This window comes from Kwoniella pini, chromosome 3 (assembly GCF_000512605.2).
Source record: "Kwoniella pini CBS 10737 chromosome 3, complete sequence".
Classification (NCBI taxonomy): Eukaryota; Fungi; Basidiomycota; class Tremellomycetes; order Tremellales; family Cryptococcaceae; genus Kwoniella; species Kwoniella pini.
This window is the reverse complement of record NC_091718.1, coordinates 2,065,979-2,092,174: the sequence shown is the minus strand read 5'-3', so window position 1 is coordinate 2,092,174 and position 26,196 is coordinate 2,065,979. Positions and strand designations below refer to the sequence as shown.

Here is a 26,196-nt window from a genome sequence, read left to right as displayed (position 1 = left end):
ATCCGGTTCTTGTCGACACCCAGCTGCCCGTCAGACAGGTCCAACAGAATCATCCATAGCTTTTTCGACTTGTGAACGAAGTATAATTCGTATCCCATTCTAACAATATTGCTCAATTTACATCGTTGTGATCAAACCCGAGAGGTCGACACATAGACAGAATGACAAAAGCAGCTGTGATAAATCCTGAAGCCGTCTTGAAGGAGTTGTCGAGCGAGGAGAAGATCGCTTTATTAAGTGGAGATGATATGTGGCATACGGTACCTGTACCTAGGCTTGGTGTGCCGAGAGTGAGAGTGAGTATAGTTCTGTCACATCAAAGGGATGGCAAGGAAGGAGTTGACGATCTATGTAGTGTAGTGATGGTCCCGTAAGTGAGATCATTACTGCGAAGCCGGGTACTCCTAGCAACGAACGGACTAATGACCCAGCTTTCTTAGAATGGTGTTCGAGGTACAGCTTGTGAGTACATGGAACTCTGAAAGAATGAGTGCATGAGGAAAGCGCTGCGAAGGCTGACAAGCACTTATCCAGGGACGAACGGTGCACCTGCATCATGCTTTCCATCTGCTACTGGTCTGGGAGCATCTATGGATGTAGACCTTGCCAAACGTATCGGAGAAGCTCTAGGAGACGAATGCAGAGCAAGAGGTGTACATTGTCTACTTGGGCCTACTACCAATTGTCAAAGGCATCCTTGCGGTGGGAGAGGCTTTGAGAGTTTCAGTGAAGGTCAGTAACCTTCGAATTCTGCTTCTCGTTCAGGGACTGTTATCTGAGACTGTATCTCTCCCCCGTATCAGATCCTTATCTCTGCGGTCATGTCGCTTTAGCATGGATTGAAGGTGTGCAATCAAGAAAAGTCATGACCTGTAAGTACGCCTTCAGTTGGCTGATTGATCATGTGATATTGAATTGGTTGTATACAGCTCCAAAGCATTTCTTGGCTAATGAGCAAGAATATCTTCGAAGAAGCAACAATTCGGTTATTGACGAAAGGACAATGCATGAGATATACTTGGAGCCTTTCAGAATACAGGCAAAAGCAAGGCCATCTGTATTTGTGAGTTTGACCCCGGATCTCAATATGACGACATTCGGATCTTGTCATATATTCAAAAGGAAGACGAGAATCTTGCGAAGAACAACTGATTTGACCTATGTCGTCATAGATGTCAAGTTACAACAGAGTGAATGGATTACATGTAGCAGAACATCCTTACCTTCTTAGAAAAATCCTTCGAAAAGATTTCGAATTCAAAGGAATGATTATGTCGGATTGGAGTGGTACATATTCTTCATCTGAAGCAGTCAAGGCTTCTTTAGATCTAGAAATGCCAGGTCCAGCGTTAATGAGAGGGTCAAGTCTGGAAAGGGATATCATAGGTGGTAAATTGGTCCCTGCCGATATCGACGAATGCGTACTCAGAGTGAGTTCAACAAGATCTTCATCTCCAGTGGGAAGCAGTACCATTTCGACTTTTCTAGGCTAATTCACTGTTATATCACAATAGGTATTACATTATGTTAGAGAAGCTCAGCAATCAGGTATTGATTTTGAGAAAGAAGAAGATACGATCAATACTCCTGAGATACGAGCTCTTTTACGTGAAGCCGCTGATTCAGCTGTCGTTTTACTCAAGAACGATGAAGGGGTGTTACCTATTTCGATTGAGGATGGATCAAGCAAAAAGAAAACTATCGCAGTGATTGGACCAAATGCGAAAACTGCAGCTTATGCAGGAGGAGGAAGTGCAAACCTTGCTCCTACATATCTAGTTACTCCTCTTCAAGCTATAACAGAACACGCTGAATCTATCGGCGCCAAAGTTGAATATACAATAGGTTCAGATGCTTCAAGATGGACACCTTTGTTGACTCCTTTTATTCATCATCCTCAAAAAACACCATCAGATGGTCCAGGTGTACAATGTGATTTTTACGATCAAAACCCTTGGGAATCTCACTCTGAAAAAGAACTGAAACCTCTATTTTCAAAATTCAATAATTCTGCTTTTTCGTATTTTATCGATGGTATACCGAAAGAAATTCCAGTTAGAGGATACGTCTCTTTGAGAACAATCTTTGTACCAGATGAAAGTGGTATTTGGGAATTAGGCTTAGGTGTAGCTGGACAGGCAGATTTATACATCAATGGTCAAAAAATTATTGATAATTCGACAAATCAAAAAGAAGGTTTACTGTTCTTCAATACAGGTGCAGAAGAACGTACAGGTGAATATGAAGTTGAAGCTGGAAAATCATATGCTATTGAAGTGAGATTTTCTAATTTCAAACAACTTAATGCTATGTCCCCTTATACTGGTAGAAGAGGTGGAATAAGGATAGGAGGAAGAAAGAAAAGAGATGCTGAAGAAGAAATCCAAAAAGCTGTTAAGTTAGCCAAAGAATCAGATAGTCAGTATCCCTCTTAAATTTCACTCCGGTTTGAAGCTGACTTGACACCAATAATCAGTCGCTATTGTCTGTATTGGTACTAACTCAGAATATGAATCTGAAGCTTATGATAGGGAAGATATGAAATTACCACCTGGTACTGATGATTTAGTTGAGGCTTTATTGGCTGTTAGACCAGACTGTATAATTATAAATCAATCTGGTATGCCAGTAGAATTCCCATGGATTGAAAGAGCTTCTACAGTTGTTCAAGCTTTCTTCGGTGGTAATGAATGTGGAAGAGGTATATCAGATGTCTTATTTGGTAGAACAAATCCAAGTGGTAAATTACCTATATCATGGGCCGAAAAACTAGAAGATTATCCAAGCCATAAAGATTTTGGTCATCCTATCAATACTGTTTATTCAGAAGGTATAAATACTGGATATAGATATTTCGATAGATCAAATAATCCAAAATCTGCTTTCCCATTTGGACACGGCTTGAGTTATACTTCCTTCGAATTTAGGTGAGTAAACCATATGTAACTCTCGGATCAATTGAGTAGTCAATTGGCTAATTTTGGTTCAACTATTTGTAGTGGATTATCAATAAAGTCTGAGAAGTTTGGGGCAAAAGCTACCTTCACAATTACGAATATTGGTCAAGTAGCGGGATCGGAAGTTGCACAATTGTACATCCATGATTTAGCACCAGCTGTCGAAAGACCAGATCACGAATTAGCGGGATTGAAGAAAGTGTATCTACAACCTGGAGAATCGAAACAAGTAACAGTCAGCCTTGATGTGAGTCTCTTGAGGTATTATTTCGTCAAATACGATTTTAGCTGATGTCGTTTTCCTGGATGTAGCACAAAGCATTCTCATTCTACAGCGTACAAGAAAAATCTTGGATAGGTAGAAAAGGCGATTATGAAGTCCGAATCGGTAGTTCTTCCACCAAGATCCAACTATCCAAGCCAGTTCACATCGAAAACTCCTTCAAGTGGATAGGTATACAAGAACCTCAAGTATACAATGTCTCTTGGTTATAAACGCGGTATTCTCTTGATGGCAAATGGACGCTGGCGTATTTTTCGCATCTCCAAAGTTATATCACAATATTATAGATAATTATAGAATGTATTTTTATACCTCCTTGCTTTCTCGCTGAATCCCTCATCGCGATACCTTGAATCGGTTTTGGTGGGATGCCGGATGATCAGACTATTTGATAACGTTAACAACTCATTTGAAGCACTGTGAGGGAGCATTTTTGGTGAATTTGGAGGAGCACAGGTGGGTCGCAAGATAGGGTGAACACCGAATTATAGGGTCTGCGCGCATGTTATAAGCTACTGCTGTCCCGAATATTCCACAGCTATTGATAGAAGTTCAGAATGAGGCAAACTGACTTGTTCTATTTCCGATAATATACCCAAGAAATCCAATAGATATGCACCCTCTGGACTAACGGGATTCTGGGCATCTAGGGCATCTAGCAAAGCGACAGCAACATATCTAACCTTGTTCACTAAGGAGGGGCCGTTCACCGCGAGCTGAGGGCACACAGAGTGTAAGTGAGCGACAGAAACTGGTGACAATGAACCTCATGAGACACTCACATTTTGGATCGGAATACTTCAAGATTTCGGGAGAGGTCAGCTTCTCTTGTAGGCATTTTTCCAAACAAAGTACAATTATTGATTACCTACCTGTGTAATGCTTTCAGTAGATCCAATACTATATGCTCATATCTATCCTGTCTACCAGTGAACAGCTTAACCATTCGAGCAGTGACTTTATAATTACGATTCATTAGCAGCTATATCAGCTGATAATACCATTACTCACCACTCAGCTCAACTCCTCCGTCCGGATTGGCTTGCTCGACAATTTCATCTCTACACTTACTATTTGGCGGGACACGTCGGAAATCAGCCGAAAGCATGATGCAGGGCCATGAGACTGTGAACTTACAGTAAAACATATCGTGCCAAGGCATGCGTAACATATATGTTTCCTTTCAGGACTAAGAACGATTCTTTTGCAATAGATCGGGTTTCATGGGCATTCGTGAAGTAAACATCCAATTGAGCTAAGATGTCTTGACCCCACTCCTGATTTGTCTCTCTAATTTGATCCCAATGTCAATGCCTCAAAAAGAGATGGACAAGTCGGCGACGACTCACGGTATCTCCAGAGGTGCAGGAGTTTCTTCCAGTCTTAGAGCAGGTGGGATATCCTTCAAGACGGCCTTGAGGTCGTCTGCAATCAACTCAAGACGTCTAAGGTAGGCTAAGATACTCTCGGGCGTCAACGGGACTTCCCGACGAACAGTACGGCGCAAGACTAGAGCATCGCCTACGATCCTGCATTATCTAGATTAGCGATGTGAGACCTAACGGAGAGGAATCGAGCTCACTTGAAGATCTTTGTAGTCATGCTGCAGCGGACGAGAACCGTCAGCATACCGGCTGACTGCCAATGACAGCAGCTGAAGATCAACTCACTTGAATCCAGCAATCGTTGATGTCCGGCCTGGGGGAAATTCCAAATACTCGGTACGGGTAATCCACTCGTCATCCCTGGTATGCACAGTGGTCAATTAGTCTTACATGCCGCAACGGGGGGCATGACTTGAGGGTGAATGTCACTCACACTTCTTTGGGCATCTGAGTATCGCACTCTTCCGTGGCCAAGAACATCGGTCGATCTCGCAGACAGGCTCTACAGGGCGGACGACCTCCAAGTAAGCCAGCTTAAACAAACACACTTTAGGTGTCACTCACGCAGATTTGTCCGAGTGAAATATCAGTCCAAACATCCGACGTCTGACCTCAGTCGTTATAGGATCTGCAAATGCTCAGTTCAGCTATCGTGCTTAAATGAGTCTATTCTATCAGATTTCGAAGCTCACCTAAGCCAACATAGCTTGATTCCCTATGCAAACCCAATGACACACCGACTTGTAACGCTTCACCAAGACATGCAGCTACGATAGAAAAGATCATCAGGATGTGATGTGTAAGAAGGAAATTAGCGACACACCTTGAGCCCCCAATCTACCAGAGACCAGATGATATACAGCGTCTAAGAATCTAGTAATCACCAATTCTATTGTGGGCGGATCATATGCGTTGAGCGATACAAGCCGCGATACTTGATAACAGCGATCCGCGATTTCGCGCGCTGGAACGTTATTTATAGGAGGTAGAAGAGCTTTAGGGATCTGCGTTCGCTTGATTGTCTTAGTAATCTATTTGACTTTTCATGAAAAGGTCTAAAATCCTCATGACTTACCTGCACAATTGCAGAAGCCAATACACTTAGCACTAAAGACAAGAATACAGGATCTTTTTCGTCCCTTCTGGTTTCTACCTCCATCAAGAATGTCGGGCGATGTAAACATGGTGTTAGAGGGTGTACCTATAATCACACAAAGCTCAGACTGATAAGTGGGAGTAGAAGTGAATGGCGTGACCCACGTAATCGAAGAATAAGGAGAAAATATACATGGCTACATCCCTTCCCAGCACATTGTCTAGCGATGTGAATTGTACACTTGGATTGTAATGGGTTTGACCGTACGATTGAGGTGATATAGGTGAAAGAGATGTAAAAGTTTTAGGGGAACGCAGATGGGTTTCCGGTCTTAATGTATTTTCAGGTTGATATCCATTCTGATGGTGGTAGGGATAAGGATTTGATTGCGTATGAGGATATACATTAGACGAAGGAGAGGTGAGTGATTCAATGGAAATGCTTGATGCGCTTGACGCTTGAGGATTGTCATACGTCGGTCCATTTACTATTGCATTATTGGCTGCTAAGCGTTTCCTGTATTGTGGTCTAGATCAGTTTTCATCGCACATTATGATCAAATTGATAACCGTTTATCCTCGTATTACTTACTTCAAGTACTCGCTTGGTGGACCTCGCTATCATCCCACAGCCAGACTTAGCACTTTATACGAAGTTAGACTGTATATTTCGCTCACCCTCTTGGGTCTCCACGTTGTAGTGCACTCGATACCCAGACCTTCGCATTGCTATCCCAGTCATATCCTCATTCAGCTCCTGCTTTACTATCCATGATGAATCTATGAGTTGGTGGGAGAAGGAAAAGTGACTCACCTTACAAGGCGGCGGTATATGTGGCTCTGCTGAAATTCCTTCCGCGATAGGTATACGATCACATCGGATCTTCCTAGACCTACATGCATCGCAGCCTATACCAGAACATCAATCAGCGATCCGAAATTGATTCAGGTCTGGTGAAGTGGTTTTAGGTCTGCAGAAATACAATTGAAGCGAGGCATGACGTACTATTCAGTTTTTTAGGAGGAGTAGAAGTGGAAGCTTGAGGTTGAACTCGGGTCGCCATGATGATTACCGACCAGATTCAGGTCGAAGATCTACCCCTCACGGATACTTGTTTGCTGCAATGCTATATCGAAGAGTCTATGGTACTATGGAGGTGACAGGACAATGATACGAGCAGGTGTGATGTTCTGTTTTTGCTTCATTTCGCTCTCCGATTTGCTTCCTAACAATTCGTCAACAAATACTGTAACACAACAACAACGTAAAAGGATCACCGCGTATAATTGATGACGTAACCAAAAAAATTCAAAACTCAGCTACTAGCATGGAAGATGTTGATGATAGGGAATACTTATGAGATCTAATATCAATCTTGCAGAGTCATTTTGAACGCCAATAACAATATAACATTGGATGGACCGCCTACTGGAAGACATGACATGATATACATATGGCTACATTGATCATCAAAGTCTATAAACATGTATATGCGCGATTGATCACAAAGTAAAAACGGTCGAAGGTGAACTAAAAATACATTTTACTATCAAATCAATTCTGAGTCTGTCTATCTCTAATTTTATCAAGTCTCCATGGTATCCGACCTAGTAGAATCCTTCTTACTAAGCTCACAATTTTCTTTTATCACCTTTATAATCAAATTAATCGTTTAATGATATCCTCTCCAAAATTTTTTTCGAGGTAACAAATATCCAGGGTGAATAAAGTTGTAAATACCGACGGCGATTAACATCATCAAGCCGTCAAGAATGTTTTGGTACATTTCAGTGGTGATAAGATAACCATCCCATCCCTGAACTAATTCGATAGATCGATAAATACCTCGAATTAAGATCATGGTACTACTTATCAAAACACCGGCTAATAGAATCCACCAATTTCTAATATGGTTATGTTGTTCAAACTCTTCTTCTTTGATATGTTGAGCTTCAACATCTTCGTTAGGTTTGATTTGACCTTCTGTTGCTACTCTAGTATCATCTGAACTAACATGAGTAAGTGTAGGTTTCTCGGCTGCAATTTTTGATTCTTTTTCTTGTCTCTTAGCTATATTTTTGGAAATTTGTCTTTCTCTAAAGCCATATGCTTTTTCAGAAGTTGCACGTAAAATGAAATCTAATCCAAGAGTAAGGAAAACACCCATAGAGACTAATTGAAATATGATACCGGCTACCATTATATTTGTTGCTGATTGAGTTGGAGCACCTTCTGCTGCCGATGAAGAAGCTTGACCGCCTCCTACGGCTTGAAGGATGAGAGAAATGATATCGGCAGTGATAAATGTAGCGAAATACTATAAGGATTGGCGAATCAGCATTTTTCCTTGTTCTGCGGAGGGAAACCGAGGAGAAAACAGATGACTCACGTATTTAGGTTGTAAGAGGGAATATTGAGGACCGAGCTTATTGATAGCCATACCAAGTACAACGTAGTCGTACGCAGAGAAAAATACAGGAGCCATGATCAAGCTGTAGCCAATGAGTACATCAGCATTCGGACTGTACTGAAGCATTGAAAGACCAGAGCAGACTTACGTTGATATTTGCATCAAGAAAGGGGTTAGGAGTGTAACGTTTTGAGAAGACCAATATCTGCCTGACCAACCGAGCACTTCGACAAGAGCTCCAAGTACCAGAGTAGGGTAAATAACCCAGTATTTGTATCGCCAAGCTTGTACTGAGTGCACAGCTGTTCAAAGGAAGGTGTGATTAGTCAGAATGTTAGGAGAACACAAGAATGATAAGAGTGAAGCTTACCTGCGGAGACTGAGAAGAGGACTATGAAAGCGATGCACCATGCAGAAGATGGTGTGTATCCGTAATTGGATCCATCGGTGTGGTTATCATCAGACATTGTGAATTATCAAATTTGATTGTTGTGCGGTATTAGAGTGATTTTCTTGTGAAGGTGGCTCTGCGTTTGGACTGTTGTTGTGTAGAAGGAATTGCTCTGAGTGATTGGATAAAAAGACTTTGACAAGTTCTCAGATTGCATGCTTATATACCTTGAAAAGCTATCTTTACTCATGACATCGCGCGTGCTATCAACGATAACAATGGAAATCTCTTTGGAGCCAAAACGGTCATTTTCTCTTCGACCCCGTGAATCAACCGCTAAATTCTTGGAATCTATGAAATTCGTCATGAAGCTGTAAATATCTATATTTTGAATAACCTTATCCCCGTCGATCGATTGGAATTTACCCCTAACCATCGTATGTTGTGACCGCTGTCCTTGAGATCTCAAGCATCTACAGTGATAACACTTGTCCTTGGCAATAAGCTGCCGTGTAAGATCTGGCCGAATTCAGGGATAAGAAATTGGCAATAACTTCCAGAGGTAGACATGTGTAGCTGGAAGGCCGCTATTCTAACATGGGTACGGGGATTTATGGCCGCAAATATTTTGTTAGAATTCCAGAATTCAACAACCTGGGGGTTATTCGGGATGGTCAATTCAGATATATTGGTACGTCACTCCACGTGTCAAGATAACTAAACTATCCTGATCAGTGCCTGGAAACAACCGTGGGAAAAACGAGACAAATGATTGCGTCATCATTGTATTCTCATACACCAATTAAAGGATGATCGATTTCACCTTTTCGGGTTTAAGCGATCATCACGATCGCGGTCAAGAACGATATTATTACCGTCAAAGCCAGTACCCCAAATAGGTGTAACCCTGCGAAAACGAAGGGAGCTACAAAATCAACAAGACCATCTCCACCAACACAACCGGATCTATTGTGATGCCTCCTGTCCGGTCTTCTAGGTCATCTCTTAGAACAAGAGTCAGCTCAACCACGACCGATGAAATCGCACCTCCACCTGTAACCATGAAATCCGAAATCGCCCAAAGTATAGACGACGATGCACCGCATGAACCGCTTGCAGTCATTGAAGAAGCTTCAAACACAACATCACCTTACTTCACATCCTTGAGACGCACGACACGATCGATTGTTTCGACTAATTCGAAGCCATCTTCTTCTTCTTCGTCGGCTTTGCAAGTCAAAGCCGAGCCGGTCTCGCCGATAAATGGGAAAAGATCAAAGTTGGATATGACTAAATACGAATATAAACCATCTACACCACCCCGTAAGAGAGTGAAGACATCACCCAATACTACTCCAATCATTGTCAAACTTCTGAAAGTCGAAATTGAAGATAATCCCGATGGAAATGGGAATAAGACACCTAAATCAACTTCTAAAAAGCCTTTCCCCAAATTATCGTTAGATAAACCACATCCTGCCCCGCCAAGATGGGAAGAACAATATAGATTGATTGAACATATGAGAAAAGGGATCATAGCTCCTGTGGATAATATGGGATGTGATAGACCTAGAACAGTAGTTAATGATGATCCAAAGGTCAGTGCATTTCGACAGTCTACTCCTTGTTGCCTCTTCTGTAAAGGTGAGAAAAAGGGATGTAAGGATTACGCTGATTTTGAAATCCTTGTAGACTCTCCGATTTCACATGTTGATTTCTTTGATGCTTTCTTCTCAAACCAAAGATCCCGTTACTTCAGCAGCAGTAACAACATTACATGAAACTTTACCTGGAGGACTAACGGCTCAGAGTTTATCAAATGCAACTTCTGAAGAAATTCAAAATTGTATAAATAAAGTAGGATTCTGGAGAAGAAAAACAGATTATATAAAAGATGCTGCTATTCATTTATTAGAAAAAGAAGATGGGGATGTACCAAAAACTTTAGAAGGTTTATGTGAATTAAAAGGTGTCGGACCGAAAATGGCTTTTCTAGCTTTACAATGTGCATGGAATATGTGAGTTGCGTAATACCTCTTAATTAGGGATCAAGCTTAAATGCAGACAGCCCAATTTAAGAAGTATCAGTATGCTGATTTACGATTTTTGCTATTAGAAATGCAGGAATAGGAGTAGATGTACATGTACATAGAATTACAAATAGACTTAAATGGCATAAACCACCAACAACGACACCAGAAGGAACAAGATTAAATTTACAATCTTGGTTACCACCTGAATTACATAAACCAATTAATCCAATGATGGTAGGATTTGGTCAAGTGATTTGTCTTCCAGTTGGACCAAGATGTGATTTATGTTTATTAGGTCAAAAGAAAATTTGTCCAAGTAGAATAAATAATGTTAAAGCTGAAGGAAGAAAAGAGGTTTTATATACTTTCAAAAAAGAAGAAGAAGAAGAAGAAAATGACCTGGTATCAAAGATTGAAATCAAATATGAAGGAAATGAATCTTATGTTCCACAATCAGATCTTGAAGCTGGTTTAGTAAAGATCAAAGATGAACCTTCCCCACCTCCTGAGATGGGTAATGGAGGAATCAAGATGGAACGAGATATAGAAATGGATTCAATAATACAAGAACCGGGAATGACACATGTTGAAGAAGTTCTAGAAATATTAGATAGAGTAGATGGTGCTCTAGATGTTGATGGAAATCCAGCATGAGATGTTTGGTGAAGAAAACGCTTTATTATGCGACCACGATGACAGACACTATACGTTGTATGATAATAACTCATGATCAGGATGAGGATTGTATGCGAATTGAAACGTGATATTTACGACCTTGTACGACATATGCATCGTGTTATTCTAGATTCTTCTGGACCGATTAAATTGGTCACCGGGCTTTCCACTTATACACTCCCTCATCTGGCAGTTATCTGGCACGGTACAATTGATTTGGACAATTGTGATCCAGATAAAGCAATCTTATCATTTACTGATTGGTTTCTTTACAAATTCATTCTCCAAATTCACTTCCACTGTAGCTATCTTCCGTACCTCGTATTGTCTGGGTAGATGCCCATGCCATTTCCTGCAGAACACCGATCGATTTCTTGACATCGCTGGACGTTTATGTGGTATTGTGGAAATTCCTGAAGGTGTGGAGGGAGGTGGGTGGTGAACACCACATGATTCGCAATGTCAAGAGATGTCATGTATGGATGATATGGTGGGGATAGAATCAGTTGATTCTAGATTTATAGTCAAAATCAGTAGTGTCCACGATATATCAAAAATAAGGAAGATTTCGATCCGGAATATTTTATTGTGAATTGAGGCAAATTGAAATTGAAACTCACTATCGCAATTTTCACATTCACCATTTTCAAAATATTTGATTTTTTCAAATAAATTTTCTATTTGTTCATCATTCCAACCTTGCCAGATAGGTAATTCTTGTGGAATTCCAATTCTAATTTGATTTTTAATTGTATTGATAACTTCTTTATAAGGTATTCCATTTTCATCATCATCTTCATCTCTTATTAATTTAGTTTTAATTTGACCTTTTGAATTTATAAAATTCCATTTTGTTAAATTTATTATTTCTTTAATTTTTGATTTATTTAAATCTAATGAAGAAGGAAATAAATATTTGATTGATTTTCCAATTTGCCATGATCTATAATTCCAATCTATTCCACCTAAATAACAAGTTTCTTTCCCATTTTTGGTAGGTATTATAATAGGATTTAGATTTGATCCAATTATATGTGATTGAAAAAAATAATTATTTTCAATAAATGGTAAAGTAGGCAATAATTGATGTGAAATATTATGTACATTTAATGTTTTTAATGAATTTGACCATAATGAATTTGAATTATTATTATTTGATGAACATAATGAATTTATTCTAGATAATAATTGATATTGACCTATTAAAGTTAAATCTCTATATTCTTCCCAATGTTCAGATAAAACTGATTTAAATGTTATACATAACGTATTTATTTTTGAAGTTTGACTTATAGTATCTAAGAAAATTGGATTTTGATCAAATGTTGAACTATTTGAAGATGATACCCATGTACGTAATTGTTCAACAGCATTTGGTAATATTTCGACAGATCTTAATTTAGGGAGAACAATAGGTTGTTGTGATTCACCTTGAAATGAACGAACAGTCTTGAAGAATGATTCAGAGATTGCATCGGAAGGAATATGGTGAATTATCAATTTCCTAACGTGTTTTAGAGCAGCTAGTCGACGAGAAGAATTACTTTCCCTTTCGCACGACTTCTTTTTGTGACTTCCATCTTGCTGCTGAGCAATAGAGCCAGAGTCTACCGTGAAAAGAAGATCCGATTTCTTATTCTTTATCTCTAAACACCTATACAGTATAGGTGTAACAGCTAGGTATACTTCCTTTGAACATCGTTGTATATTTGATACAGTTTCTAATAGGCCGTCATCAGCCAAATGAGAAGAGATCCTGCGGATGATGTCGATGGGCAATGTCTCGTCTGACAGCCTTGGTGAAAGGGTGAGGTTTTTGACAGCGAGAGAATTGACCTCGAAAGAGCTAGGTATAGCGACAGGCATGGCGATGTTTTGCTGTTGATTCTTAGACAAGACTCGTAGTGTACGTCCGGGAGAGGAAGAGGAGGAGACCCCCATGTAGGTCTCACATCCTTTCATCCCTTATATACTTAGATCACACTACTATAGATCTGAAATCCAAAAAAAAAAAGAGAAAAAGACGAACGCGTTAAGAGTTGTAGATCGGCCGATTTAAGGAGGGTGAAAGGGGAATAACGTAAACCGGCCGAATGATAGTACGATAAATTCCTTAAATTCTTCCACTTTTTATCAGATTAGATCAAACACAAGCGAGATTATCAAAAGTATTTACTGATCACGAAATTTGTTTGAAGCCACTGTTATATTCTCCAGGGTCATAAGCTTCGGAACAATGCGGAATAGGGAGACAAGATGTAGAGCAGAAAGTGTTAAGGTGAAATTGAGTACGCTCGAAACCTCATCTCTTCGGGTCCGACGCCGGAATCAAAGTGTTTTTTATTCTAGCTCCGTATCTCTTACGGTGAAACACCAAAAGTGATATATCATGCTATCAAAATCGCTTGAATCTTCACTCAATTCAATTAAAATGTTGATCGCGAGCAGATTGGCGAACGAAAGTCAGAACCCGAATCAATGAGATGCGATGTATATACATATGCCGAGAGATTCCATATATGGGCCAGCGGGATGTATATACTATCGCAAGCTAGTAGATCACAGCAAGAAATTCTATTTTTATATGTTTCAGTGATTCTTCCCCTTCCCATCCTCATCTTCTTGTTCCTCACTATCCCTATACCCGCCTTTCTTAGTTTTATGAACATCGCCTTCTTCCTCTTCATCACTATCTTCTCCCATCGCGAAGACCACATTTCCATCTCTACCACCTTCTACCAATCCACGATGTTCATCATCATCATCCCTATCATCTTGGTTCAATGGTCTGTGACCGCCCAGTCCACGGCCAGCTTCCAACGAATCGATTTCATAATCTTCGGCATCGGCATCTGCTTCGTCTTGCGCCAATTCTTGGGACATTGAGAATTGTATATTGTCTCGAGTCTATAAAAAGTAACGTTAGCAATCTACAAGTGCAATGTTGACCAGCGTGTCGTGTAAGAGCTGCATCGATCGATGGGAGACAAGAGGCAGGATATAATTCTAAACATCACTCACAGGTCTCCATAACCAAGCAATGGCAGCAAATGCACATAAATAGATTGTAGCTAGAGATCCGTCTAACAGTATCCATCTGTATTTCCAGTTATTCGGAGCGTAATCTATTGTCGGTTTCATCGTCAGTTCCTGTCCGCCCACAGCCATGCGATACACAGATGATCACATACCTTCGTCGAGCCTATTTGACAAGCTCATGGAGGACACGACAAAGAAGGCTGCTACGGCTATGACGGAGACAATAAGGATCCTCCATAATCTCTGGAACATCTGTAGTTTGTATCGTTGTTTTCTAGCTTGAAGGTGCATGATTGTACCTAATCGGAGGCCAGATTTAGCTCCCATCTTGATCATGAATAACAGCCTGAAGACTTACCGTTCAAAGACACGATGATCCACATCAAAAATGCCGTAAGAGTCAAGGCAAGAGGGAAAATCAAAAGGAGGACGGTAATAAGGGATGCGCTCTGCATTTGGGCGCCAAGTCAGCTATTATCTGCCTGATTAATGTATGAGTCAATATACAAGTCACTTACGTCAAGCTCAACCTCAACTGTACCGACTGAGTACATGACTGAAAGACGTGACATCAGCTTTGAGCTTATCGCGGGAATTGAGAATATTAGAAGCTGACTTACCGCCAAAGATGAAATGCAAAGCCGTCAGAATCCTGACTCTGGTCATGACGACCCCAAGACTCTGTGTGACGACCGACAATCCCATGCTAACAATCAGAAGTAAGAAGAAGCTCAAGGAGTTTCTAGCTGCGTTCAGAATGGCGATGACAAATAAGAAGACGATTGACGTGGTCCCGCCGCCATGTTTGTTGATATATCGGTAATAAGCAAATTGGGCAAGCATCTCTATCACAAGGAAGACGATTGTTCCTGAGATGTAGTATTGCATAGGACTGTGCATAGCGGAGGATCCGAATGAATGTCAGTCTACCTCGTACTCCTCAAAAGATGGGGAACATGTCCGCTCACAGTAGTTCTCGCAAATGTTGTACACAGAGGTAAGCCCATCCACAGCCCAAAACGAAGTATACAAGACTCAGAGCCATGTAGAACTAAACCCAGCATATCAGCTGGAATTCTCGAACGGAAAGTCTGTAGACGAGCTTACATTGATCTTGGGATACTCAACAGCAGGCAATTCCCCTTCGAAGGTGTTTCTGAAGAGCACCAAGCCAGAGTATTCAGCATGAGTAGGAGATTGACGAGATTCGAGAGATGAATCGGATCGGGAGTTCACCAATGTGACTGGCACGATACCTGACCAAGGATACGGTCAGCCCAGCTTTATCATGTAGATTTTCGATGAGATGCTTGAACTCACCGACACAATAGTATCCAGTTTTAGGCACCTGATAAGTGATAGGTCCAGTATATATCTGAACACCACTCGTTGAAGAGCCTGCATCTCCGCCTGAGATCGGAGTTGTCGTCTCGTCTGAATCATTGTCCGTTCCATCCTGAGCTCCAGCAGCCAATGATCCAGCTATACCCCCCAATACATCACTCCCAGTTTCCACTTGTCTTTTGAGCTTCCAACCGTCCGCAACTGCTTCAGCAAGCTCTTCGGCTTCCTCCTCAGCTACAGCTTCTGCTTCTGCTTCTTCTGGAGTCTCATCTCCACTTCCAAGTGTACCAGTCTCTATAGCTTCATGAGGAGCAGTGGATGTGGTGGAAGAAGGGAATTCATCGCTTTCGTCTATATCATCTTCAGGTTGAGTGGCTGATGGCGAAGGGAAAGAGGATGATGAGAATTTGAGCGGAGTTGTGTATATTGATGTATCGCTTTGAGATATCCCCTCTGGGAAAGATGTTATGAAGCCACCTAATTGGGACGATTGACACAATCCTGAACGAATTGCTGATGTCGTACATATATATGTTTTCTGAACATGGATCTGCAATTAGCATCTACAGGTGAAAACAACATGTCTGAGCAAAGAGATACCTACAGGTTGGTCTTCTCCTGTAGCTGCGTTATCGGGTGTCTCTACTCCCAAATAAGGGACATCTTTCCACTCGTACACTATCAGAGCTACTTGACCTGACGAACTAGGGTTGAAAGTCACTATATATCGTATTTTAGCAAATAACTTCCCATCATTGTCGATAATGTTGTTTGTTGATTTCCTCACCTTCTATATGCGCATCTTTTCCGCCATACATGCCCGAACAAACCTCCCTCAATGAGTCCGTATCGCTGATGGGTACTGCGGAATCAGCAGTCTCACATCAGCTCGGACAAATAAGTATCGAAGGTTTGAGGGCTATGATGGGATCTGTGGAAATATACATGGATACAAGAACCTGACTCACCTCTGAACGCATTGGTTTGGGATGACTGAAGCAGAGTCAGTAACGCAAGGCATAAGGATTGTTTGAAAGCCATATTGCCAGTCTTACTTGACCGGCTTGGCAAAAGACTACGTGGTATATGTCGATAACGGCGGTCAGACGAGATCCACGCAGGCCGCTCTGAATGATAGTCGTTTCTTGAGGATTAGCTGGACCGACGAGGAAGAACCCGCATCCGTATGCAGTATAAGAATGAGAAGAAAGGAGAAGATATGTATGAAGCTGCGGACTGAAAGATGGTATACTTTACTCTTGGACGATTGATAACGTTACACGCGCAACTGATCAACGAATGTTGATTGCAACACGTGGCAAACTTTATTTGTGGCTTCGTGGTTAAGGATCTCCAATGCTTTTTTCATGACTATCGCCTTGATGACAGCCTATCCTATCCTCCTGTGAGGAGTCTTCCTGAGTACACCTGCGTGGAAGCTGTCGAGACCAAACAAGAGTAAATTTACGGCGCTAGCCCAGGTTTATGGCAAATTCTGCTATGGTGATCACATCATTTAGACGATACTTTGATGTTGTATGTATCGCGAAGTCTTGCACAAGTTTCCTGAATGGCGCGGTGGCTAGATCGTGCAAGACTTTACGACACGTACAAAACTCGAACTTCTCATCTACAGTGCACTCCACATCGATCGAGTCACGAAGACTCTGCAACGCTCCTCCTTTCTCACTTCCAACTGTCCTCAAGAAGGCTCCATGACGATTCAGTGACCTTTTGCACAAGGGAGGACCTATCTTGGTATCTCATATACCAATGTAGGTGGAGAACCATAAAGTTATATATATATATATATGAATTCTTAGGATAAATATTCTCGCAGAACGACTCACTGGTCTCTCCAATTGCAATTGGGCATCCAGATTGTAAACATTAATTTTCGCCAATAATGGCAAGTCAAGCCTCAGGGGTCGATCACCTAAGGCAATGGAGACGCAAGCTGATTCATCCGACAGCTTTAGGTAAATTTCATCTGATTTGATCCTTGTTAACTTTCTGACCTTTTGAAGAACGCATATTAATGGGTATTTTTTTTTTTTCCCTGCAGGCTCGGCTGGACACTCAAGGATTAACAGAATGGAAAAGCTTATTTTGAGAAACCCATCCAACTCAGAATTTGAATCTGTCGATGGTATTCGAAACTACCTTTGTAGACAAAGAGGTTCTCAGCCTGTTCCAATAGCGAAATGGTGGAACGATAGACTACATGACTCTAATCCCGAGTCTTCGCAGAAAGAATGGATCAATGAAACTTTTCTTTATCTCTCTGCATTCGCTGAAAGATGTCGAATTGAAGAACATACCCCAAGTAACATTTAGGTCTATCTGACTATTCCTCTTACTTGAGCTTATACTGTTTTGTTTACTACGCCCTAGGAGTCGGTAACATGTTCGACTACGATAAGGAAACGCTGGAATTACTGCGTCAACGCGAGAGATTTGTCGCGAGGTTCGGTGAGCTGAAATCTTTGCTCAAGACTGACCACCCAAGCCTGACCTCTGACGTTGACGGCGCATTCATAGGTGATTTAGGAGAGCGTACGATGAAGCGTTTAGATAACAAAGTGATACGCAATCCATATCGAGATGCGTTTAAATCCAATCAACATTTGATCGACGACTCCGAAGTCTTCGTGACCTATCCAAGATTGAGTCAGGTGGACTCAAAGGCTACGTCTGAGGCAGTAAGCTACCTCGTTGAGTTTGCGAGAAGAGAAAGGGATCTGCGCCAAGGAAGTCAAAACAGAATATTAAATCCATGGAAGAATAAAGGTAAAGGTAAAGGTCCTTCAACACAGCGTAATTCGACTGTATCGGATCATCAGGGGTCCTCCATCCCCGCGATGGCTGCTGGTAATTTAGGTGAGACGATGTTCATCAGCTATAACATCGGCAGAGTCCAAAGTAATATTTTCTTTTGAGCAGATCATGATGGTCAGATGCTATTGGAAAGACTGGCTGCGGATGTCAGCTTGAACCCGTTCTCGGAGCACTTTGACAATCCATCGACTTTCTGCGACTATCTTAGATCTCCAGGGCCCCAGATTTCCGACCTAACAGAGATAGTCGATCAAGCTACTACTGAGAATATAGGTCAATACATTACATCTCTGGCGGCGGATCAGCGGAACGTACAAGATCCACAAACAATCGCCAATCTTGTAGAAGGCGAGGATACAGAGAATATGCTTTCCCCTGTTCGCTCCATATCCGTAATGGATCTGATCAATCATATTGATACTGTCTCTAAACAGCATGGCCTGGACACTCCAGAATACGTACAGGAAGAAACAGCTGTATCCCAGAGTTCCGAATTTCATGCGGATAGCACAGATAGAGAGATGGAAAATTTCGCTAGGAGTTTCTCGTCGAAAAACAGAGGTAAGCTTATGGTATATACACACCCTCAGTTGTCACATGCTCTTTTGTAGAGATATGACTGCTCTTCTGAGTCCCTCTTAATTTTTGTGACAGCTGCTTATTTCTCTAATGATTTAATAGGTCGTGCGGCTACAGGATTCCTGCAAGAATTGGAAGAATACACAGCCAAAGACAGCTTCGATTCAGCACAGTTCAGGGTGGGGCAGACAGCCGATATTCTTTCTCAAAATTGGCCTTACTTCAAGACCTTGAAACGCAAGAGAGCAGCTTTCGCTGAAAATGTTGAACGATATGCTGAGTGGCTTGCAGAAAAAGGAACAAGAGCGTCAAGACGTAATACAGCTTATCAAAACTATACAGAATCTCTGCCAAGTTCATCGGACAATGAACGGTGGAAGAGGGAATTAATTGAGTGGAATCAATTCCAGCTGGATTTCAGAGATAGATGGAAAGGCTTTGGTAAGACAGAATACCCTCAAGCGGGCTGAGATCTGAGCTGACTTTCGAAACAACAGGTGAGAAGGGTCGACAGCAACTTGAAAGACTGACCATTTTCATCGATAGCTCTGGTTTGAAAGATAAGACTAGCTGGTTGGAATACACCACGAAGGAAGGTATACGATCAATCTTAACGCAACCTAGATGGCGTGCCTTCCTGGAACTTGAGAAGACTGACACCTCGCGTGCCGAGAGATTGCTTGAATTCGGCGTATGGTATACAAATGAGCGCATATCAGGTAAAGAACGAGAAAACTTGATACTGAAGCAACCAGTACTCGAACACGAGATGAGGGAGTACAAGCGATTGAATGGGGTTAAGGCGTCCGAAAATCACACGGTCGATCACTCTGAAAGTTCACTCGGAAATCTGCATGAACAGTCTGACGATGAGGGCGAAGACTTTGGCGAGGCGGAAATGAGAAGTCATCGATTAATGCTTTTCGGTTTATCTGCTGTTCCAAGTACTTCGTATTGAAACCACTGTAATTACAATATACACAATGCATCTGTTGCAATATGTCTATCACACCTCGTAAATTTACGGCATTTGACGATGACGATGTCATATCACGCTCAAATTTGATGTTTAGACGTCATGAATGAGGTGGAGAACAGATCCCAATCCTGAAATCCGTGCATATAAATGATATACACTGAATTATATGCTTTCTCAGCTCTTATCCCTAGGAATCGTAGGTCTCGTGACCTTCGTCTCGCACCCAAACTAGCACCTCTCGTATTCGCATTCTAGTCTTGCTCAGAGGCAGATTGTAGCTCGTCTCCATCAACTATCATACCCCAAATAAGAGCCTACGATGACGCTCCAGCTCCTCATTCGATAAGTGTGTGTCAATCTCCTCTTCAGAGTCTTGGACAATAACACCCTCCTCCGTCCCTGACTCATCTTCACCCGCTGAATCAGCGACATTAGCCTGAGGACTGGACGAAATCGCAGTCTCTGTAGCTTCTGTGAATGGGACGGCAGGTTCTAACTGATCGCTAGACAATGTACGCACAGCGATATAGTTTTCGTTCGCCTCTGGTGTGGTCTCCCTAGGTCTCTTTTTACTTGATGCGGTACTTCCGGCTGCGTCTTTTGCGGTTGATGTTTCTCCTACGCTCGGAGCGGCAGCTTCATATTGGGTTGGTATACCTTCCTCCGAGATAAGCTTTTCACTGTCCTCAATTTTATTGCTCTTTCTCTTCTCTTCAACTTTGGCCAAGTATACCAGATATTGTCCAAGTTCATCGGTGTTTTCGTTTAATCTGGTTTCAATCGCGTTGAATTGTTTCCACTTACCCTTTCTCAGGTATTCCTTCGCTTTTGTGGTATCTTTGAGGATTGTGAAATTTGCTTTATCACTCCGAATATGTCTTTCGTAATTTTGAAGAAAATCGCGACCTAATTTTCCTATCATGCAGTCAAGCTTCAGCAGAATCCCGTTAGGGGTGGAAAGACACGTTGCCCAATGGTTCTGCCGCTCACCCATGCCATTATGAGTAGAAGTGAAACTTTTTCTAAATTTAGTCCATTTAGTCGGTTCATCAATTGTGTCTCGATCTTCTGCTAACTCTTCCCCTTGGTCGTAGTCTTTCGCCGTGACCGGTTTGAACTGCCTCATAAAGCTGACATACTCGATCAGATGTTCTTTGCCTGATTGAGCAGCTTCACTATCTTGAGTGAAATATTTTGCCAAAGTAGTTCTGAATGGGTTATCGGTTAGATCAAATTTGGTGTTGTGAGGATCTTTATGTATAGACTCTTCTACTCGTCTAAGAGTCTGAGCACCTGATCGTCCTGATTGTAGCAATAAAGATGTAATTAGTGTCACTCTGGGGCAGAAGTCATCGTCGAACAGTATCAGACATATGCGGAGTGGATTAAGTGTCATTCCCGAATCCACAAAAACTCACCGAAAGTGCTGACAAAGGTCTCACGAGCTTCCGTAGGATTTTCCGGCCTACTGGGATTTTTTCTAATCTTGACCGTCTTTCCTTTGATAGCTGCCGAGGTGTTCATCTCTCGTCCAATGCTCTCTGCGTATCGCATTTGACGTTGCGCAAAATCGTAAAGATATGATAGCGCCACTCGCGTATCCGTATCTTCGTCTCTGCTAGCTTCCGATCTAGTTGTCTTTCTCAACCTATCAAATATTCTAGTATTGTTTAGCATCTTCGATTCCGAATCATATTTGAATGCTAACGGATTTTGGATGATTTCTCTTTAAGTTATGGCGAGCATTGATTCTCCTGCTTCACCTACGAAGACGATCGATAGTCAACAACAAAGCTTTAAATGCCTCATCGGACTTACCGTATTTATTGATGAATCTTTGTCGAATTCCGACCATCCTTGATGCTTCTTCTGACATTTGAGTTGCATCTAATGATACGCCTTGTTCCGAGTTTAAACCCATCTCTTGAATGACAGGATGGTTTGACATTGTTAACACTTGAAAAATAACCCTATAATTGTATCTGAATGAGATCAAGTATTTATTGGTATGAATCGATATACTGAAATTTCCTACTTTGTAGATCGAGTGCTGTACACTATGCGAAAAGAACGGATCAAGGAATTCGATTACGACCATTTATATACAAGAGGGACATACGAGAATTCAGCTGCTGTGCCTTCTTGAACCTATACGCTCCGGTCTTTGTGGCCCTCCTTTGCTCTTCCCTCTTAGAGTGAGTTTTTGATCTAATCCTCCAGTCCAACACAAGGGTCTTCCTTTCAGAGCGTACCGTCATAAGTCAAGCCCGGCATTGTTCATATTGAAAGGTGCAACTTGACTTTCGCTTTCCGCAATAATGGCGATACACTTTCTTTTGTCAGAGAATCATGTAATCTCAATTCAAGACCGAAACTGCACTATAGATCGTCGAGTTTTGGGTCATCCTCTATTTCGTGATCTAACATTCATGCATAGATGAATCACGTATGCTTTGTTCATCTCAGATGCTCATTCACACATGATGATAACATGGCTTGCGTATAGTCAAGTAAGAGTTGATCAGATACATAGGAGCGTGATATATCGATTCCGCATCAATGACGCATGTAATGTGTATACATTGTATGTTGAATTTGATTTACCTTATCTGAATATTACGCCTGTACATACAAGTGAAGCTTGAGTCAAACTCGTGCACCTATTTCTCAATCAATAGAAATTCTTATGCCCTTCTTAAACTCTCAGCTTGATTATAAGAATCGTTAGATAGGCTCTGTCAATTGCCGGAGTGAAGTTTCAGTCAGCCAATCGTTCGTTAGAGCTAGTGTACAAGCCATGATCTTTTTACACTCACCCCCACAAGCCTCACAAAGTGGTTCCAGTTCCGCTTCTTGGCCAAAGACGAATTTGATTTTATCGGACCAGTGATTGTGTTCATGTCTGCCTTCGTTAAAAGGCGCTTGGTGATGCATCGAAGTAGTCGTATCAGTACCATTATGGCTGTTCATGGCATCTGTCGATCCGTTGGCGAAAACACCGTTCGACTGTTGACTGGAGTCAATACCATTGATGAGTCCGATGAAACCGCCTTGACCGATAACAGCACTGATAGGATCTGTCGAAGGTGTCGGAAAAGCTTGACTAGGGCGGTCGTTCGTGGCGGCCGCATTCAGCACAGCGTTTGTAACATGCTGAGCTGACCCAATGCTTGAAGCTTGACTAACATTGGAAGAGGGAGCCGATCCCGCATCATTGGTATGATGATTGCTTCCTCTATTGCCGGTTTGAACCCCACCGAATAGGGGATTCGTAGCTGATATGAGGGCAGGAAGACCGTGGCCGAATAGACCAGGGATAGCATATTGACCGGTAGCTAAGGTGTTCGAGATGTTTAAGTTGTCATTGACGTTATGGGAATTAGTGTCATAAGTACTGGTCGAAGAAGCATGTTCACTGGAACTTTGGCCTGGAGGTCTGTTGCCTGGCATCGGAGGGGACGTCGATTGGTCGATGTTATTGGCGGTGGTTTGATTGTTGCTTCTTCGCGAACCGTCGTTTCTACTGGTACCCCCTCCAGGCGCAACATTACCGGCTGCATTCACAGGTACTTGCGGGGCTGATGGGCCATTCACGGGTTGTGGCAGTGGTATCGGTCCTTGGCTAAGAGCGTAATGAGTGAACATTTGGTACATTTGATCTGCCAATTGCATCTGCGACGGTAATAGTTCGGACAATTGTTTGTCAAGTCGAACCATCAATTCTTGATAACTGAGCTGGTCGGAATGGGCACACCTGTTATATTCGATGATAGTGAGAGGCGGTTCTGAAGGATTATTGGTATTACCATTGTCTGACATAGATGCATCACTGAAGTCAAGGGGCAGGGCAGTGATGTCTTCGAGCAGAATGTTCATTCTTGTAGTCTTGATCCTTTCGATGCATCTTTTCGGATGGTGCGGTGTATTTTTGTCAGGACAAGTATCTCCCTTAGTGCATGTGACTTCCCCAAAGCTGACTCGGGATGTGGTATGACCGAATGGCATCACGATTCTTCTGGCTTGATGTATATTGACAATCTCTCTTGAAGAGTCTGTGAGCGAGAATTGAGGTACGAGGGTATCGTAACCACAGGTGGGAGTGTCTTTGTCGAAAGTACAGCAGACATACGTTGGTCGACAGGCGAGAGGAAGAAATGTTCTCAGGACATAGTCTTCCCGATCATCTGCTAGAAGCCCAATTCTACGATTCGTACCGTGCCTCGAGGTGATGATTAGTCTTGACACACTGGGGAAGAGCAGCTCGCCTAGGTACATTCCAAGAGCTTTAGCGAGAGCAGAAAGACTCTCGAAATCCATTTTCTCAAAGTTCGTATCAATTGTCAATTTGTGGATGTACTGAAGTTGAATTTTGAGTCTTTTTATCGGTTGGAGGTTAGTCGATAATAGATCATCTTTCTCTTGATCCTTGATCTTCTCGAATAAGAATCGTTTTTCATCTGATGAGATATTGATAATTCGAAATAACAAAGCAGGAAGTGAATGATCAGTCATGATGACGTGTCGATAGGTAAGAGGCGTGAGAAGCCTATAATTATCCTTGGACGTCAATGAAAGGTTGGAGAGGCTGCAGTGATGATTGGCTGATTGTAGCTGTTGACCAATCAAGAGGAAGATGTCCTCGCTGAGCTGAGGTGACATCTTGAGTGTGCTGACAGACCGGGTAACAATGTTTAGTTGTGAGATGATCGATGAGACTATTGCGCTACAGTAAATAGTGAGTAGATCGAGGGAAGAGAAGTAGAAATATGGGGAAGAGAAAACGAGAGAAGGAAGATGGAATAAAAGTATCAGCTTTTATACTTGTTTATTAGATTATAGCTGCAATGCATCTTTTAGTCCCGTTTTGATCCGTAGCTCGAGTAACTAGGTGTGTGTGTGTGTATAAATGGTTGACTAGGATGATGGAAATTGATGGTGAGGTCCGTGCTCTTGGTTGATGATGATGATGATGTCATGTATAATCTCTTTTAGCCTGCCTTTGACTGATCAGCATCAAACACTATCATGCTCCAACAGATTACCAAGTATGATGTGTATACATAAGAGAGGAAGCATCTGCAAAAGACTAATCAGAATCTGAAGCTATATCGTTAGGATCTACAATATCATCATCTTCTATGAGGATATCGATACATGAGCAATCCGTCTATTACAATGACATTTGAAAGGTGATAAGGTTAATTGACTTACCTTCTACCACATCTCCTTTATCAGCTACCATCTCCTCAGCTTCCGTTCTTCTTATTGCAGCCCTTATCTTCTCATCATCTGATTCCGGATCATCACTTGGTGGAGGTAAAAGGTCTATTGGTTTCTGATTATATCGATTGCGAATTCTATTATAGTTGAGGAATAAGCTCGGCGACTCAGATAGTTGTGCAGCTGCAAGTATTAGATAAAAGGTCGAATCTCACTTTGTATCTGCTCCAGCTTCTAACAGATGTCCAACTATGCCCCATAATCGATCAGCTAGAACCTGATGAGAAGCGAGGGAAGATTTTCAGCTCACCCAAGTATAACCTTAAGCCTTCATGCTCTTCCCATCTATTCCTGACTGCTATATGCAAAGGAGTATCACCTTGTAATCTATTCCTTATGTCTACATCACATGTTTCGTGTTCTAAGAGAGGTTCTAATATCGATGTCGATGCGTGAATTATTCTGATGATTATTGTTCAGACACGTCAGCCAGATGAATACCATGAGAGAAAGAATACTTACGCGTAGTGTAGAGCTATTTTGATTTGAAGATCACGTCACGTCAGGGGTGTAAGAGCCTATTGGGAAGAAAGGTGAAGCTTACCTGTATTTCCTAGACTATGACTCAAGAATATAAGCTGAACATCAAGGCGGACTCATGGAGGATAGCTCACCCATCAACATAGTTTACATCTTGTACTTCATTTAAAGCATCTTCAAACATCTCCTCATTATCATGTTTAGCAGCAGCCAATAACCGCTCATCTATCGGATTAACTAGTCAGTCAAGCAGATCTGACAACAGTACGTCATCGGTAAGAAGTTAGTCTCTTACTAGGTGAAGCACCCGACTCGTCTTCCCCATTGACTGGTGGAGGTGGTGGAGGAGCAGCTCTTGTGGGTACTGACATCTTATCTAGCCTTGAGCGAAGTTGTATGTCTATATGGTTGAAGAAGATATGTCATC

General features: G+C 41.9%; 10 protein-coding genes across 10 annotated transcripts; 3 read left to right on the top strand and 7 right to left on the bottom strand.

The window, feature by feature from the left end:
- Nucleotides 1-161: 161 nt before the first annotated feature.
- I206_102977 (uncharacterized protein) lies at nt 162-3,452 on the top strand (the record flags this gene model as incomplete). Its single annotated transcript, XM_019155079.1, has 11 exons — nt 162-296; nt 356-370; nt 441-462; nt 535-732; nt 804-872; nt 930-1,063; nt 1,173-1,430; nt 1,515-2,418; nt 2,477-2,927; nt 3,000-3,204; nt 3,270-3,452. The coding sequence occupies 11 exons, from the start codon at nt 162-164 to the stop codon at nt 3,450-3,452; spliced, it is 2,574 nt and encodes an 857-aa protein (XP_019012482.1).
- Nucleotides 3,453-3,752: 300 nt separating this feature from the next.
- On the bottom strand, nt 3,753-6,784 carry I206_102976 (uncharacterized protein; the record flags this gene model as incomplete). The annotated part of the gene is made up of 17 exons (XM_070202658.1): nt 3,753-3,956; nt 4,023-4,038; nt 4,113-4,197; nt 4,252-4,310; nt 4,378-4,530; nt 4,590-4,769; nt 4,911-4,985; nt 5,059-5,127; nt 5,190-5,253; nt 5,318-5,392; nt 5,449-5,629; nt 5,701-5,826; nt 5,886-6,237; nt 6,313-6,338; nt 6,399-6,449; nt 6,535-6,629; nt 6,727-6,784. 17 exons carry the CDS (start codon nt 6,782-6,784, stop codon nt 3,753-3,755), a joined length of 1,869 nt encoding a protein of 622 aa, XP_070058759.1.
- A 609-nt stretch (nt 6,785-7,393) lies between these two features.
- I206_102975 (uncharacterized protein) lies at nt 7,394-8,598 on the bottom strand (the record flags this gene model as incomplete). The annotated part of the gene is made up of 4 exons (XM_019155077.1): nt 7,394-8,038; nt 8,111-8,213; nt 8,280-8,433; nt 8,502-8,598. The coding sequence occupies 4 exons, from the start codon at nt 8,596-8,598 to the stop codon at nt 7,394-7,396; spliced, it is 999 nt and encodes a 332-aa protein (XP_019012480.1).
- An 898-nt stretch (nt 8,599-9,496) lies between these two features.
- On the top strand, nt 9,497-11,209 carry I206_102974 (uncharacterized protein; the record flags this gene model as incomplete). Its single annotated transcript, XM_019155076.1, has 3 exons — nt 9,497-10,120; nt 10,215-10,540; nt 10,639-11,209. The coding sequence occupies 3 exons, from the start codon at nt 9,497-9,499 to the stop codon at nt 11,207-11,209; spliced, it is 1,521 nt and encodes a 506-aa protein (XP_019012479.1).
- A 483-nt stretch (nt 11,210-11,692) lies between these two features.
- I206_102973 (uncharacterized protein) lies at nt 11,693-13,096 on the bottom strand (the record flags this gene model as incomplete). Its single annotated transcript, XM_019155075.1, has 2 exons — nt 11,693-11,742; nt 11,851-13,096. 2 exons carry the CDS (start codon nt 13,094-13,096, stop codon nt 11,693-11,695), a joined length of 1,296 nt encoding a protein of 431 aa, XP_019012478.1.
- A 723-nt stretch (nt 13,097-13,819) lies between these two features.
- Nucleotides 13,820-16,654, bottom strand: I206_102972 (uncharacterized protein; the record flags this gene model as incomplete). The annotated part of the gene is made up of 12 exons (XM_019155074.1): nt 13,820-14,137; nt 14,252-14,355; nt 14,422-14,568; nt 14,628-14,718; nt 14,788-14,825; nt 14,890-15,161; nt 15,238-15,320; nt 15,377-15,525; nt 15,590-16,151; nt 16,218-16,333; nt 16,401-16,475; nt 16,582-16,654. The coding sequence occupies 12 exons, from the start codon at nt 16,652-16,654 to the stop codon at nt 13,820-13,822; spliced, it is 2,028 nt and encodes a 675-aa protein (XP_019012477.1).
- A 1,053-nt stretch (nt 16,655-17,707) lies between these two features.
- Nucleotides 17,708-19,988, top strand: I206_102971 (uncharacterized protein; the record flags this gene model as incomplete). The annotated part of the gene is made up of 6 exons (XM_019155073.1): nt 17,708-17,939; nt 18,008-18,085; nt 18,155-18,493; nt 18,557-19,012; nt 19,133-19,471; nt 19,528-19,988. The coding sequence occupies 6 exons, from the start codon at nt 17,708-17,710 to the stop codon at nt 19,986-19,988; spliced, it is 1,905 nt and encodes a 634-aa protein (XP_019012476.1).
- A 316-nt stretch (nt 19,989-20,304) lies between these two features.
- I206_102970 (uncharacterized protein) lies at nt 20,305-21,686 on the bottom strand (the record flags this gene model as incomplete). The annotated part of the gene is made up of 3 exons (XM_019155072.1): nt 20,305-20,924; nt 21,000-21,311; nt 21,428-21,686. 3 exons carry the CDS (start codon nt 21,684-21,686, stop codon nt 20,305-20,307), a joined length of 1,191 nt encoding a protein of 396 aa, XP_019012475.1.
- Nucleotides 21,687-22,733: 1,047 nt separating this feature from the next.
- I206_102969 (uncharacterized protein) lies at nt 22,734-24,668 on the bottom strand (the record flags this gene model as incomplete). The annotated part of the gene is made up of 1 exon (XM_019155070.1): nt 22,734-24,668. One exon carries the CDS (start codon nt 24,666-24,668, stop codon nt 22,734-22,736), a length of 1,935 nt encoding a protein of 644 aa, XP_019012473.1.
- Nucleotides 24,669-25,095: 427 nt separating this feature from the next.
- I206_102968 (uncharacterized protein) lies at nt 25,096-26,140 on the bottom strand (the record flags this gene model as incomplete). The annotated part of the gene is made up of 8 exons (XM_019155069.1): nt 25,096-25,145; nt 25,221-25,366; nt 25,445-25,478; nt 25,540-25,691; nt 25,752-25,764; nt 25,834-25,847; nt 25,904-25,994; nt 26,065-26,140. The coding sequence occupies 8 exons, from the start codon at nt 26,138-26,140 to the stop codon at nt 25,096-25,098; spliced, it is 576 nt and encodes a 191-aa protein (XP_019012472.1).
- Nucleotides 26,141-26,196: the final 56 nt, after the last annotated feature.